This window comes from Pyxicephalus adspersus, chromosome 10 (genome assembly GCF_032062135.1).
Source record: "Pyxicephalus adspersus chromosome 10, UCB_Pads_2.0, whole genome shotgun sequence".
Lineage (NCBI taxonomy): Eukaryota > Metazoa > Chordata > Amphibia > Anura > Pyxicephalidae > Pyxicephalus > Pyxicephalus adspersus.
In genome coordinates, this window is record NC_092867.1 from 31,690,761 (window position 1) to 31,704,859 (window position 14,099).

General features: G+C 36.7%; 1 protein-coding gene and 1 long non-coding RNA gene across 2 annotated transcripts in view; one reads left to right on the forward strand and one right to left on the reverse strand.

Annotated features, from left to right (window-relative positions):
* Positions 1–1,639: 1,639 nt before the first annotated feature.
* On the forward strand, positions 1,640–7,695 carry LOC140339582 (uncharacterized). Its single transcript, XR_011922484.1, has 3 exons — positions 1,640–1,794; positions 6,443–6,572; positions 7,320–7,695. It is a non-coding gene; the product is annotated as an uncharacterized lncRNA (long non-coding RNA).
* Positions 7,696–9,537: 1,842 nt separating this feature from the next.
* LOC140339979 (nucleolar RNA helicase 2-B-like) overlaps positions 9,538–14,099 on the reverse strand; it is a gene marked incomplete in the record, with an annotated part of 6,945 nt that continues 2,383 nt past the window's right edge. Inside the window, 11 exon segments of the mRNA XM_072424908.1 lie at positions 9,538–9,744; positions 9,788–9,805; positions 9,951–10,070; positions 10,178–10,339; positions 10,536–10,688; positions 10,904–11,049; positions 11,561–11,746; positions 12,387–12,504; positions 12,692–12,870; positions 13,545–13,620; positions 13,725–13,862. Of these exon segments, the coding sequence (XP_072281009.1) occupies positions 9,538–9,744; positions 9,788–9,805; positions 9,951–10,070; positions 10,178–10,339; positions 10,536–10,688; positions 10,904–11,049; positions 11,561–11,746; positions 12,387–12,504; positions 12,692–12,870; positions 13,545–13,620; positions 13,725–13,862 (1,503 nt within the window).

Here is a 14,099-nt window from a genome sequence, read left to right on the forward strand (position 1 = left end):
CATTCTAGAACCCGCCCACTCTCCCATCACAGGTCTGAGCCTGCGATGGGAGAGTAGGTGAGTTAAGTCCAGAGATCCGTACAGGAGAAAAGGTCAGCAGCTCTGGCCGCTGCACCAACCCCAAACGGAGTAACTTCTCCTAACCCCACTGGGGGGTGCACTGGCCAGAACCAAGGACCACCGCTGGTCCCTGTGCTCTCGCGGCCCAGCTGTCAGACAGCCGGGGGTTTGGGGACCCCTGCTTTATCTAGCCCCTCCTTATTATTAACCAGTATATATATAGCACAGAAATATTATGCAGAGCTTTACAAAGTCCATTGTCATATCACTAACTGTCCCTCACAGGGACTTTAATATATGTCCCTACAAAATCATATCTCATTAACATCATGTCTAAGGACAATTTTTGAGGGAAAGCCGATTAGGCTAACTGCATGTTTTTTTTTATGTAATTTTAATAAAGGCAGTTTAACAAATTTCCCACCTCCTGGTTTTGGAAAATTAATATTTGTCATGTCTTATTCCGTTGTGATTGGATAAAAAAGTGCTGTGTGGGTATTTTCCCTACATACCCACATGTGACTCACTACTATACAATAACCTGGATAAATGGAAGCCTTCACAGACACCAATAAGCCCCTTTGTTGTGCCTAACTTTACAGACCACCTCTTTATTTTACCTCATTGTCATTTTTATTGTACAATCACTGAGGCTCTTGTTTACTGTATTAATAATGATTAATAAAGCAGATATTTTAGGTTCCGCTACGAGTACTTAATAAAGATTCCTAATCTCCTGTACATGGTGGGCTAGGATGCTTGTTATTCATAGTGATGTAAGCATTTACCAGAAATGTATTTTTGGTCTGCTTTTTTTACAATTAAACTTTCCAGGAAGGAGAATTAGGTGGTCGGAAAATAAAATTCCCCAAAAAGCAACCTATGTAAATATAGGAATCTGCTAACCGAATTGAGAAGGGCCAGAGATTTATGAGGCTGCTACCCCTCCAACATCTATACAACATTTGTCATTCATTTATTTCTGTGACAATATCCCTGACATTTTGGTGGATTATATCCATTTTCTTTTAGCTCCTTAAACTGTCCTTAGACTAATAGCAAAGCAGCTATGAAACTGAAAGCCCACCATTGCAGAAGAAACTGGAAGAGTGGCTTTTTCTGTAAACTGGGAAACTCCTTTGTCAGGCCACAACCTCCTTTTTCATTTAACCAGTCTGGCCCAAACTCATAATAAAATTCCACTTAAATCTAGGGGGGCTTTCTGTACAGGTACTTAGTCATTGACTAAAACACAGAAGACAACCGGTTAGCACAACAAGTAAGTAACTATCATTTTCAGTAGGAAGTCCCAATACTTAGTTTGTTAAATGAAATATTTTGAATCCTAGTTTTCTCTATAACCTTAATCTTCTTGCTGCAATTAAAACCACAAAGTACAATCATAACAAATATCTTTTTCATTTTTGGAATTATTCATGAGAACTTGATGTTTTCTTTTCTTTATCTCAGAAAATGTTTCTGTAGTCATTGTATTACCTTTGATAGTGCACAGTGTAGTGTTTTCACACTTGTGCAGGAAGTTGTGACAAGTTTGTGGGCTGGTCATTGTGGTTTAAGTCGGAAATCTTTACTAGCTAAGAAATCCACAGCTCATGCTAACATTTCACATCTTGTGAAGGACTATTCCTCTGTGTATGGAATTTTTCTCTCTACCCTACAAGAACATGTTGCCTTTAGTTTTTGTTCTCCTGGTTGCTGGATCCCTGGTGGAAGGTAATACTATGATTCTTCATTATATTAATGCTAGTAAAAATTAATAAATCCATCCAGATGAGAAATAAACACATCCAGGGGTTCACTCAGTAAAAAAATAATTGTAAAGTGCAGTAACCCCACACCAGTTAACCCTACATCAGTTTAGCGAGGTTAGATCCTTTCTAACTGCTTCATAGGTTTATTGTACTTTTTTTTTAATAAATGTAATCTTTTTTTTATATTTTTAGAATCTCATTAACAGTACACTTAATTCATGTAATAGGTTGAATGTAAACAACTTTACATTTATAAAGCAGTGACATCACCCAACTTTTTATAGATAATGACTATTACTTGTTGTTGAAAACACATTAAAGACTGTCCAACTGAAAAATATTTGCTAAAAGTCAAATTTGTTGTTTTATAAGTAGACCCCAAAGTGTTTCATTGTGATAAAACCATCAATGAAAAGTGCCTTGGATAGCAATAATTAGAGGATGAATAAAATTGTTTCATATAATGTTTTCATCTTTATCTTGTGCAATCTTTATCAAGTTGTTGCATTCACCGGTATGGAATCATATGATTGAATCTAGTTTTTGGAGCTAATTATTTATTATCACACCCATAATGAAGTGAGTATTACCAATAATATCTGGAGAAGTACTGAATATCCTTATGGAGAACATATTTGGGACACCGCCATCTCTGTGTCCTTTGATTTTAATTCTGCCTTTTGCTTACCTTCATACCAAAAAAAAATTCATCCTGACATTTTTTACACTTTGTCCAAATAGAACACACAAAAAAATAAGCAATTGAATCGTTATCCCTAATTTTTGGATGAAACAAAATTATATTGAAATAAATGACATGATCATGGTTTCCAAAAACAATACAATAGTGTACAAAAAATGGATAAAAATGGATTGATTTTCTTGAATTATATTTATTTAATATATTATATTTATATGTTATATTTATTTTTTCCCCACATTGTAATCCAAAATCTAATAAACGTTTGCTGGAGCCACAACATTTTTGATGTCACGGACCACTAAATTTACAGACTCTGGACTGCACAAGCGCAGGGAGACGTGTATTACTCAAAGGGGAAGAAACTTCCTCCAGAGTGACGTCCTGATACCAGAACCCACCCTCTCCAGAGACACAACCCGCCCTGAGCCTGCGATCCATACGGGAGACATGGTCCGCGGCTCTGGCCGGTGCGCCCCCCAAGGGAGGTCCTTCTCCTGACCCTGCTGGGGGTTGTACCAGCCAAAACCACAAGCCACATGTTGAGCACCACTGCCATAAGGCATTACAACCAAAGTTACATTTTGGGGGCTTTATGGCCCCTAATCAAGCATTAATATAGAACCCTAATACATGATTTTTGGCTGTTGTTTTAAAGATTAATAAATGAAAATATTAGCAACATTGTGACCATGCAGAGAATTTTACAAAATCACACTTTATATTTATGATACAGTTTAAATACTAATCTTGTTGATTTCAAGTAATATTAGGCAATAGTTGACATCATTAGTGATAGGGTATTTTTTAGGGTAAGCCAAAACATTAAAACCTCTTACTGGTGATGTAAATAATATTGATGATCCCATACCTGGCACCGGCACCATGGCATGTCAAAGGAAGGGATATGTTAGAAAGTATAGTCAGTTTTTGAAGGTGATGTGTTGAAAGTAGGCAAACTGTCTAGCCAAATGGCAACGGTGATACTAGGTCAGAGCATCCCTAAAAAACATTTGGTCCTATGGGTAGTGGTTAGTACCACTGTGGGACATAGCCAACAGTGGGCCCGTTTGCAGAACTGCCCCTTTAGATCTGACTTGTTAGTGGAAAACTAACTTGTCTAGGTCAATCCCATAATAGACCTACTGTAATATAAATCAATGAAAAACTTAATTCTGGTCATGAGAGAAAAGTGTCAGAACACGGTTCATCACAGCTTGCTGCGTACATAATGCTGACCTCTGTCCATTGCTAATAGTGCCTACAATGAACATATGTGCATCAGAACTAATGTCTACTGAAAAAAGTAAGCCTGGCCTGATGGATCACATTTTCTTTTAGATCATGTGGGTAACCAGGTATGTATGCAGAAGGATCTGCTGCTAAAATCATGGTGCCAGATACTACAGAAGACCTACAAAAGTCTTGTGGAGTCTATGGGCCTGATTTATTAAAGTTGTGGAGAGGATACACTTTCATCAGTGAAGCTGGGTTATCCAGCAAACCTGCAATGGATCTAGTCCACGATTCAAAACATTTGCTAACAAATAGCAAATTACTTTAATAAATGCATTTGCTGGATCACCCAGCTTCACTGAAAGTGTATCCTCTCCACCCTTGGAAAGCTTTAATAAATCAGTGGATCACCCAGCTTCACTGAAAGTGTATCCTCTCCACCCTTGGAAAGCTTTAATAAATCAGACCCAATTCTTAAACACAATATTAGGCAGGTGGTTGTAATAGATCATCAGTATATATATATATATATATATATATATATAAACACACAAAAGATCTAATTTGTGTCCCGAACGTAACCACACAGGAAGTTAGTAAAAATCCCACAGGGGTTAGAGTATTTCTCCTGCAGTTTTTAGGGGTTCCTTGAGCAATAAAGAATTGATCTCCAGTCTACATTAGTGTTTTAATCTAGTTCTACAAAACATAGATGCAAATGTTACATAAAGGTGGACACCCAAAGCTAGGCTGGGTTTATATCCTGTGCAATTGTAACAGGAAATTTGCAAAATGTTACACCCTGGATAGGTCACCACAGTGAGAATTTTTCTTCCTGCACCTGAATTCTGTTGTCCCAACTTGAAAATGTGAGAGTTGCTTGGATATGTTTTCTGGTTAAAAGCTACAGTTGTGTTTTATTGCTACTGCAGATAATCAAAGGTTCTCCAGGGATAAGTACCCTAGTCAGAACGCATCTATTGACCCAAAGCAATAATGAAAAATGAAGTATGTCAACACGGCAACAACAGTATTTGTATGCTATACTGTATTTGTAATATTTGAAATATTTTTTCTATAGCATTTTTGTAATATGAATTAGGTCGACACCACAGATCAGTGTTTTCAGGGCACTTGGGGTAAATTAACTTTGCTAATTGACATTAAATTTCTACGAACCAAAGGCTACAGATTTAGCCTGCATCTTGTATATTGAAAAGCTAAGGGTTTCATCCTTCAGGAAATGAATCATATTGGTCACAAGTATACAGTACATGCTTTTCCTAGATTTGCATTAGTAACACGTTAAACCTTCCATTGCTGCAGATACGCGCACTTACTATCACAAGTTTCCGAAATTGAGACCACAAAGATAAAGCTGATAATGGGCCAAAACATTTTTTGTAAATACGTTGCATAGCAAAGAATTAACTTTTGAGGGATATTAGCATAGATTAAAGACAGGCAACCAAAGAATTACCAGACAGCATAGCAGCAACCCTGACAAACAGTCTAATAGGAGACCACCAAACCAACCAAAACATCTACCTACTAACATCACCAATCATAGAACAAGTTACCAAAATGACGAATACCAATAGGTCTACACTTTGAAAATGAGGAATACCACAACTGCCTTTTTCTAGGCCTTATCACACTATTATCCATATCCACAACAACTAGTCTACCATTCTATGCAATCCACCTACATTCTCCAAGTCTAATCTGAATAATCTACCCATATTTTGCTGTCTCATTCCAAGTCCAAACATGCACATCTTTCATTTCCATCAAATTTCCTATTGCAAGTGTTTCTCAAACTCTCATACCCAATCTTTCTATTCCTCCATTTCCCTCATCTTTGTCTTTCTTTTACAACTCTAATCACAATTCCGGCAGCTTTTCAACTCTCACAAAGCACTTGTCCCCTACTCCACCCCATTTCTTTTTAATAAACGCTTCACCAACAGTTCTGATTGCTGAAACAACCAGTTGCTGACAAGATTGTGCCAGTCCAATGCCCTTGGTTATTCCATGCATGACATATCAGGGAAGTGATTGAAATTTTATTTTGGACTTTCACTTCCCTTATTTTTGTATTTTGTGTCCTTGATGAAGGAGGGCCCGGAAACGCCTTCCTTGTGCGTACAGTTTTAGTCTATTCTAATAGAATAAACTTGTGTCTGGCCTTTAATATCACAAAGTGGCAATTCCCAAAAGATCTCCTGCCTGTGACTTTATCATCTACAAACATTAGTTGCCTGATCATCATGCTGATCCTTTAGATTCATAATTATAAATTCTATGCCACTGATTTAAAGCAAGTATGACATTCAGTTCAGACTTGGGCACGATTTCATTTGCTGTATGCAGCTTCTAGCTCCGTTACATATAAAATATTGAAGCAAAAAATTGGCAATTTAAAAATTCACCAAAAAAGTTATTAATAGCACAGCCCACTCCCCCCATTTCTCTTGGTGTAGGTTTCCTTTAAACATCCGCTAGGCTACATACAGTGCTAAGCATACATTTGAAATCACAGCCATCACTTCTGTAATTTTCATTTTACTTTCATGCCTAAATATATTGTCTGCCAACCAAGAGTTATCAACAATTTAAGTTCTTTTATATTAACTTTTATTTTATAATATCTTTTTTTTAATAATATCCATAGGTCTACCTATGAAGAGTGAACAATACAAAAGAATCAGATGTAGACCAGGTGACAATTCAATTGCCTGTTTTCAGGAACAGTCCCTTTTTGAACAAGATCAGATCAGTAACAAAATTGATAGTGATGCAATGTAAGTATAAAAAATACAATTTTGTATTTGGGTTTAGATAAGCTTTTTAAGACTTTTTTTTGTCTCAAAGTAAAATTTATAGGACATTTTGATTAATATACAAATGCACTGCAAACATATCATATACTAACCATGTTTTAAGAATTCGTTAACTTTAATTTACTGCCCTGAGTAGCACTGTTGATTGGAGCAGTGTACAGGGGGCTTGTTCTGTGTTAAGCAGAGGTCTGGCTCTCCAGTGTGCGGGTATAACATTTTACTGCTGCATATACATTACAAAAATCAAATATGACTAAATGTATAATAGTGTATGTATGACAGTAATAAAATCACAAGGTTTAAATGGGCTTCAAACCTGTCTTTGTAAAATTGAAACTTGAGATAATGTGCTGTCTATGCCAAACATTTATTAATTTATCTGATCCAATAGGCTTTGTGCCTGTGTCATAAGCAAAAGCTCATTGTGTGCATTCCCGAGTCTTGTATTAATGTAGCAATCAGGGAATGGGACTACAACATGCAGCATTAGGGCATACAGGCATAACACACTAATGGAAGTGCCGTATACCAAAATAAATATATATATATACACCATACGAAGACCACTGTGCTGGAAAGATGGGTAGGTCACATTTGCTGAGCAGTAGGGCCTATGCAATTTTTCCCCAATGGGACTTTTAACCACCACATAACACTATCTTTACCATTGTTAGATTTAACTTTAATATTTTTTTCTCCTCCTTTTAGAAAGCGTAAAGTCCAAGAATTCATTGTGCCAAACTACTTCTCTGGAGAAGATGGATCAGGTAACGGTGTCTTTTCTGGAGAAGAACCTGGATCAGCCAGGGAATATGAATCTGAATCGAATGAACTAAGAGAATACAAATTCCAAAACAACTTATCTGAGGAAAACCTAATTTTCTGAAGCCAGCAGGGCACATCTATAATAAATAAAATGTGTAACATTCCGCTGTCATGACAAAAAGCTTGTGCAAGAAAGTTCTTTATTGCATTAATAATTTTTCTAAAATCTATGCCTTGTTACTGAAGCATTTTTTATTCTATCCTATATTTCTTGTACGTTTCAGCTCCAAAAAAAGATAAATTCGGTCATTAAAATGTTGATTTGGTATGTTATAAAAAAAAAAAAAAGATGCTGGAAGCGGAAACCCCGAGTCACATTCAGGGTAGGTAAACCTATGGAAAACAATAGTAATTAAAGCGCTTACCTGATCTGCCGGCGTCCTCCATCATCCTTCACAACTTCTTCCTTCCTCTGGCCTGCGTTTTCTGCAACCGATGGGTCACCGGGAAGTTCCCGGTGACGTTGGTGCATGCAGACGTTCAGTTTGGGGTGGGAAATTCAAATCTTTGTATTGCATGATTGAATGCAAAACAACTGTATTAAATGCAATACAGTGGATTTATATGTGCAAAAGCAGTACATGGTTTCATGAACATTTTACGGTACGAGTAAAATATAAAAAATTTTATTGTTTCGACATTATTTTGTATTTCAAAGTTTATTATATATATTATACTCTATACGGTAAAATACATTTTCATGAAAAACAATGTACTACTTTTAGACATATAAATCCGGACAAAAATGAACCCCTCAGGAGGTTAAACCAAGGAAGACACTTAGATGAGTTGTGAAATGTCTATAAATGACATAAGTTCAGCTGAATGTACCACTACTTTAGGTGTACATAGAGCAAACGTTATTTTATTTACTTTTGGATAGAGTAATGATGTGTCAAAATGCCTGTTCAATGATTTTAAAAACCTTTGGGAGATTTTGCTTCATGTCCTGTATTTGGGATGCAATGGAAAGTTAAGAGGAAAATTTCAATATTTAATAGTCGTCACTAGAATTATTTGTCCCAAATGACAACATACAATCATCTTCACCATACAATCACTCTACCAATTTAGGGTTTCTTTTTACTTGGTGACCCCATATCTCCATCTGGGACCTTGCAACAAAAAGTTGGCAGAGGTGAAAATATAACTGGTTGGCTTGTCTGTATTTCAGGTGCAAGGGTCACAAATACACAGGAATATTTTTGCATACTTTTTTTATAAAATTTTACTATACCCATTGTGGATGCTGCCAGATTTATGCAATGTGCTGGTAACTGTCTTGATGTAAGACAAATACAGAAATATAGATCAGCTGTACCTCCTAGTTACAAGCGGCTGAGTCAGAGCAAGCTCTTCTGCTGCTCCCCATTTATTCTTTCATGCGACTGATGAGGGAAGAAACAAATGTGAATTTCTTATCAGTCTACAGGAACTGCCAACACTACATACAAAATAGCGGTAACCAGTAGCCGTCTTGGGCCTTTCGGTGGTCTACACAAAAGGAAGCTTTTATAGGTAACCAACACACATGGTATATATTTAATGCACATCTCTCACGGTGAGATGGGTGGTAAAATGATAGGTAAATTTTTAGGACCACTAGGTGTCCACATTTTAGCACTGCAGCATGATTTAGGCACATCCAGTTATTTATTATGCAGCAGCCAATCGCATACAGCTTATATGACCAGGTACAAAACATACATTTTTGTAGAGCAACTAACTGCAGTGAGCTTTGCCACTGAACTGCTACAAGTCAGTACTGGTTTGTTCCCACTATAAACCTACAATTAGGTGTTATATTTGCAAACCGTTTACCAAATAAAAGCCTTATGCCCCTAAAATATATGGTATACAAGCTGACATACTGTTAAAGCTAAATTTGGTCTTTGGCACCAATTATATTTCATTGTAGGTCACACAAAAAAGAAACTTCATTGGAAAAAATACATTCCATTAATATACTTTTATTTAGGAGAAGTGTTACACAGCCTTAAGGAGCATAAAATACAAGTGGCATCATCTGATAATACAAAAGGGCAGAACTGGTCCTCTGGTCCTGAAGTTTGAAGTTAAAAAATAATAATTTAGTTCAAATTCATTGGGCCTTAACTCCTTCTTCCAAAACCCCCTCGTCTGCCTCTACCGCCTCGGTCTCTATTCCCGCCGCCTTTGTTTGATGAACGCCGTCTGTCAAAAGATCTGCCTCCTCTGCCACCCCTACCGCGTGGTCCTTCCTGGTCTCTCCTCGATTCATGAATTGGTGGAAGCTCAGTTGCCACAGAAAATTGCCAACGCCTTGAATCTTTCCAAGAATCCTAAAATAGCAAGAATCAATGTTCAATTACCCGCTTGAACTTGATACCCTAGAAGAAAGAAAATAAACATAAACCTTACGAAAGATACAAAGAAGTACTACAATAATATTAGTAAAAGAAATAACATTAACAGCCCATTCCATATTCCACATAAGGCCCAACAATTGTATCACTTAATCACAGATTTACATACCGTACTTCTTTCCACAATCTGTAGATAATGTCTGTCTCTGGGTTCATAAAGAGAGATGCAGATTCCTGTGCGACCTGCTCTACCTGTACGTCCTGAACGATGTACATATGCATCTGCTTCCTATAGACAGAACAATTAAAGCATTAAAATCTATAAGAAATGGTTTGCAATAATTTCAGATAGAGCTTTTATACTCTCTGGTGGGTTCCGATCCCCTTTAATCTCACCCTTGGTGCAGAATATAATACAACCAGATCAACCTCTGGAATGTCTAGACCTCGAGCGGCAACGTTTGTGGCAATCAAAACTTCAAATGATCCATTTCTAAAGCCTTTCAAGATGACTTCACGCTCCTTTTGCTGAAGGTCACCGTGTAGAGCTTTGGCAGCCTAAAGAAAAAAACAAAAACAACATTTTAAGGCAAATATACAGCATCCGCTATACTAAAACTATTATTACACGCACAATTCTTTTCTAAAGACACCATTTAAAAACCAAAACAAAAAACACACACCTGAATTGTAGAGCAAACTTAAAAAAAAAAAAAACAACCGTAAAATTCGTAAAATTTATTTATGTACAGACCTGTTTCAGTGAGCCACAACTGGTTGATAATTCGTGAGCTTCTAGTTTGGAGTCACAAAAAATAATAGTCCTCCCATGACTTCCACTATAAACTTGAACAACGTCACCAAGCACAGCTGCCTTCTGAAATCTGTTACATTCAATGGCCAAATGCTGCAAAGAAAAAAATTTAGAGAAAAAAAAAAATAAATTAGAAAATGTAAAGTGAACAGTTTAACACCAGCTGACAAAAACTTTTGACACCCAGAGTTCAGGTACCCTTTAGGACTTGTTGCACTCCGTACAATCAATTAGTGAAAACTAAAAATATCCACAATTTACAGAATACACAGGAGAGGAAATAAAAAAATAAACCTTGTGTTACTGACCTCAACAGTGATAGCAGCCCTCTGACTGCGATGTCCAACAAGGTCAATCTTTTCAAATTGCTTTTTCATGTACTTTTTGGCAACATTGTACATCCATTCTGGGCATGTTGCAGAGAACAGAAGAGTCTGTGGATTATCTTCTGGATCTTCAAGATGAGATAGAAAACAAAATTGTAATAAATTGGTAAATTTTTAAAACTGCTACAATGTTGTAGCTGGGATAACATACAAAGCTATAAGACAATATTAACTTTCACAGGACTGAGTAGACTTTGTCCCATTCCTCCTACTTGATTAGTCAGGGAGGCAGGTAATCACATAAGATGACCAAAAAAAGGAGTACAGGAACAGGCTCAATGCTTGGAAGATAAGTTAAAACTTGCAGAGTTTCACCTGTTTATATACAGCAGTTTTAACTGAAGGCGAGTTTGTATAATGCACATTTTTTAACAGAGTAAGTAGGTAGTTTCAGCTAAATTGCCCAGGTTTTAATTACAGAACATACATGTGCAGGAATCCCAGGTGAAGAGAGTAACTGGATCCGAAGAGAACATGGAGACATTAATGTTATAACGTCAAATAATACGGTACTTTATCTTACCGAGCTGTTCAGGAGCACAGAGTTACTCAAACTATTATATTCTGTTGTACACTTACCACCTTTGTAACGGACAGATAAGATTTCCTCCACTTGTTCAGCAAACCCCATCTCTAACATCATGTCCACCTCATCTAACACCACATGTTCCAAAGCAGTGAGATCTAATTTATAATTCTGAATAAGGTCCCGTATACGGCCAGGGGTACCAACGAGAATGTCAAGACCAGTTTTCATAGCAAATACTAAAAAAAGACAGGGAAAAAGGACAAATTAGAAAGTGATAAATAGATCAACAGTCACTGAAACTTCCAATATGACTATTGTTATATTAAATTGGTGTTTGAACCTTTTTAATTATACCATGCTATAGTAAATTGGCTGACAGACTTTATGATGTCTTTTAAGATTAACACTTGTGGTACTGCCAAGAAAGGTAATGTAATCACTTTTGACTGACATTGAGGTTACGATCTGCCACACTCACCTACTACTGTGACATCTAATCCACCTCTGTCCACAACACTATTACAGGGAATTAGGTGAATTCCAACATACAAAAGTGACAAATGTACATAAAAACTATCTATGGAGGAATTCAATTGATATAATTTTCCCTAGCAGGTTATTGTGCCACACCACTCAATATTAACAGGGTAGGAATATTGGACTGCGAGCACTGATGATATAGACATCAAGTGACATGACTAGGGATTATGAACTGCATGATAGGTTAGTGCTATAAAAGTACATAATAGCACAGTTCCATCCCCCATTCTCCATTGTGGTTCACTCATCACTTTGAATAGTTATATAGTGCCCACCTAATTTGAAAAATGGAACATTTACATGCATCAACACAACTGCAGAAAGGATAACGCTTACCTTGCGACTGATAAGGACTCCCTCCATAGAAACAACATGTCTTTAGCTTTTTAGAGATGCTGCGGATTTCATTCATTATCTGAATTGCCAGCTCTCTTGTAGGAGTTAAAATAAGTACCTAAATAAAAACAAATGAAAAATATTAGTGTTTACACCAAAACATTAGGATTAATATTATGCCACAGCAGTAATGGGAGGAAGACTATTTCATTGCTGCTACCCAGGGTAGCTTTAAAGCTGTTTGATCAGATGTTAACCCCCCAACCCCCAACAAACACTGCAAAAATATATTGCAAAATATGTACCCTTGGTGGGCGTCCATGTGCCAGAGGTTCTTTATCTTGAAGGAGCTTCTCAATCACAGGAATGGCAAAGGAGAAGGTTTTTCCTGTGCCAGTACGAGCCTGAACAACAACATCTTTACCACTGTAGGCAGTTTGGAAGGTTTTAACTTGTATAGGAAAAAGGTAATTAACTCCTTTGGCTAGAAAAGAGAAAATAGAGGGAAAATTACATGAAGTTGGAAACAGAACAAAACAATCTGTTAAACTGATAACATTTTTCAAGAGCACGAAATACAGGCTAGCCTGGATTTGACAATTCCTATTTCACTTACTGCACAATACTTCTGCCAAGGTCACTGGATAAAAACACTGAGTAAATGAACAACTTACAGTATTATTAAACAGACCAAACTAAACCTAACTAAAAGGCAAGGCACAAGCCTTATATAGGTTTATCTGCATAGTAATTCTATTTTCTCTGCAGTATTTGAATGACATTTTCAAAGTATAGAAAAAAATATATAAAAAAATAAACACAGGTCTATAATAAAGTTTGTAGTAGACTTGGCAAATGAACTTTAAGCACAATTGGAGTTTTTTTAGTTTTTGTTCCCCTTTAAGAAAACAACGAGGCTATGATTGCTTGGCTGCATTGACACTTGAGACCTAGAAATATGTGAACATGCTTTAATATTCCATGTTACACACACACACACACACACATTTTGACCCGCTTCTATTGATTTCCATTAAAAACACACTAAATGAAACTGAAAAAAAAGCCTAATAATGTTGAGGTCAGCACTTCTATTTGATAGAAAAAGGCTGGATCATTAGGCAAGTAAATGTTTACAGGTGACATTAGGAAATTTACCTTTTAGATTAGCAATGGTTTCCTTTGAAATTGGAAAATTAGCAAAATCTCCTTCAATTTTCTCCAAACTAATTTCCTGCAAGATAAAAAATAATGCTTGGGTTAATCATAAGTTCTACAGTACAGTTTACGTTGTATGCTGTGCTCTGGGAAATTATATGGGAGATTGTTCTCACATACCTCTTCCTCGGTTGTAGCTTCCTCATTCAGCCCATTTGCCTCAGGCTCAGTTTTTCTTTTCTTTGCTGATGGAGCGTCACTGTCCTCATTGTCTTCATTTTTCTTGGATTTTTTCTTGGTTTTAGTTTTTTTGCCACTCTGTAACCGAAAAAAAAAAGACAAAGATTGAATGTTCATGCCAACACAAAACACACACACAGAAGTGATTAGGACATTGCAGGAGTGTTTAAATATTTTATGTGCTTTTAAGATCATTGTGCCTATGTGAAACCTTCCCGTTGTGTACCTTAATAGGGGTTAAGCTATATTGTGGGGAGCGTTCCTATTTACAGATTTTTTGCCAGGGGTGAAAAGGTGCCCAACACAAAAGATAAC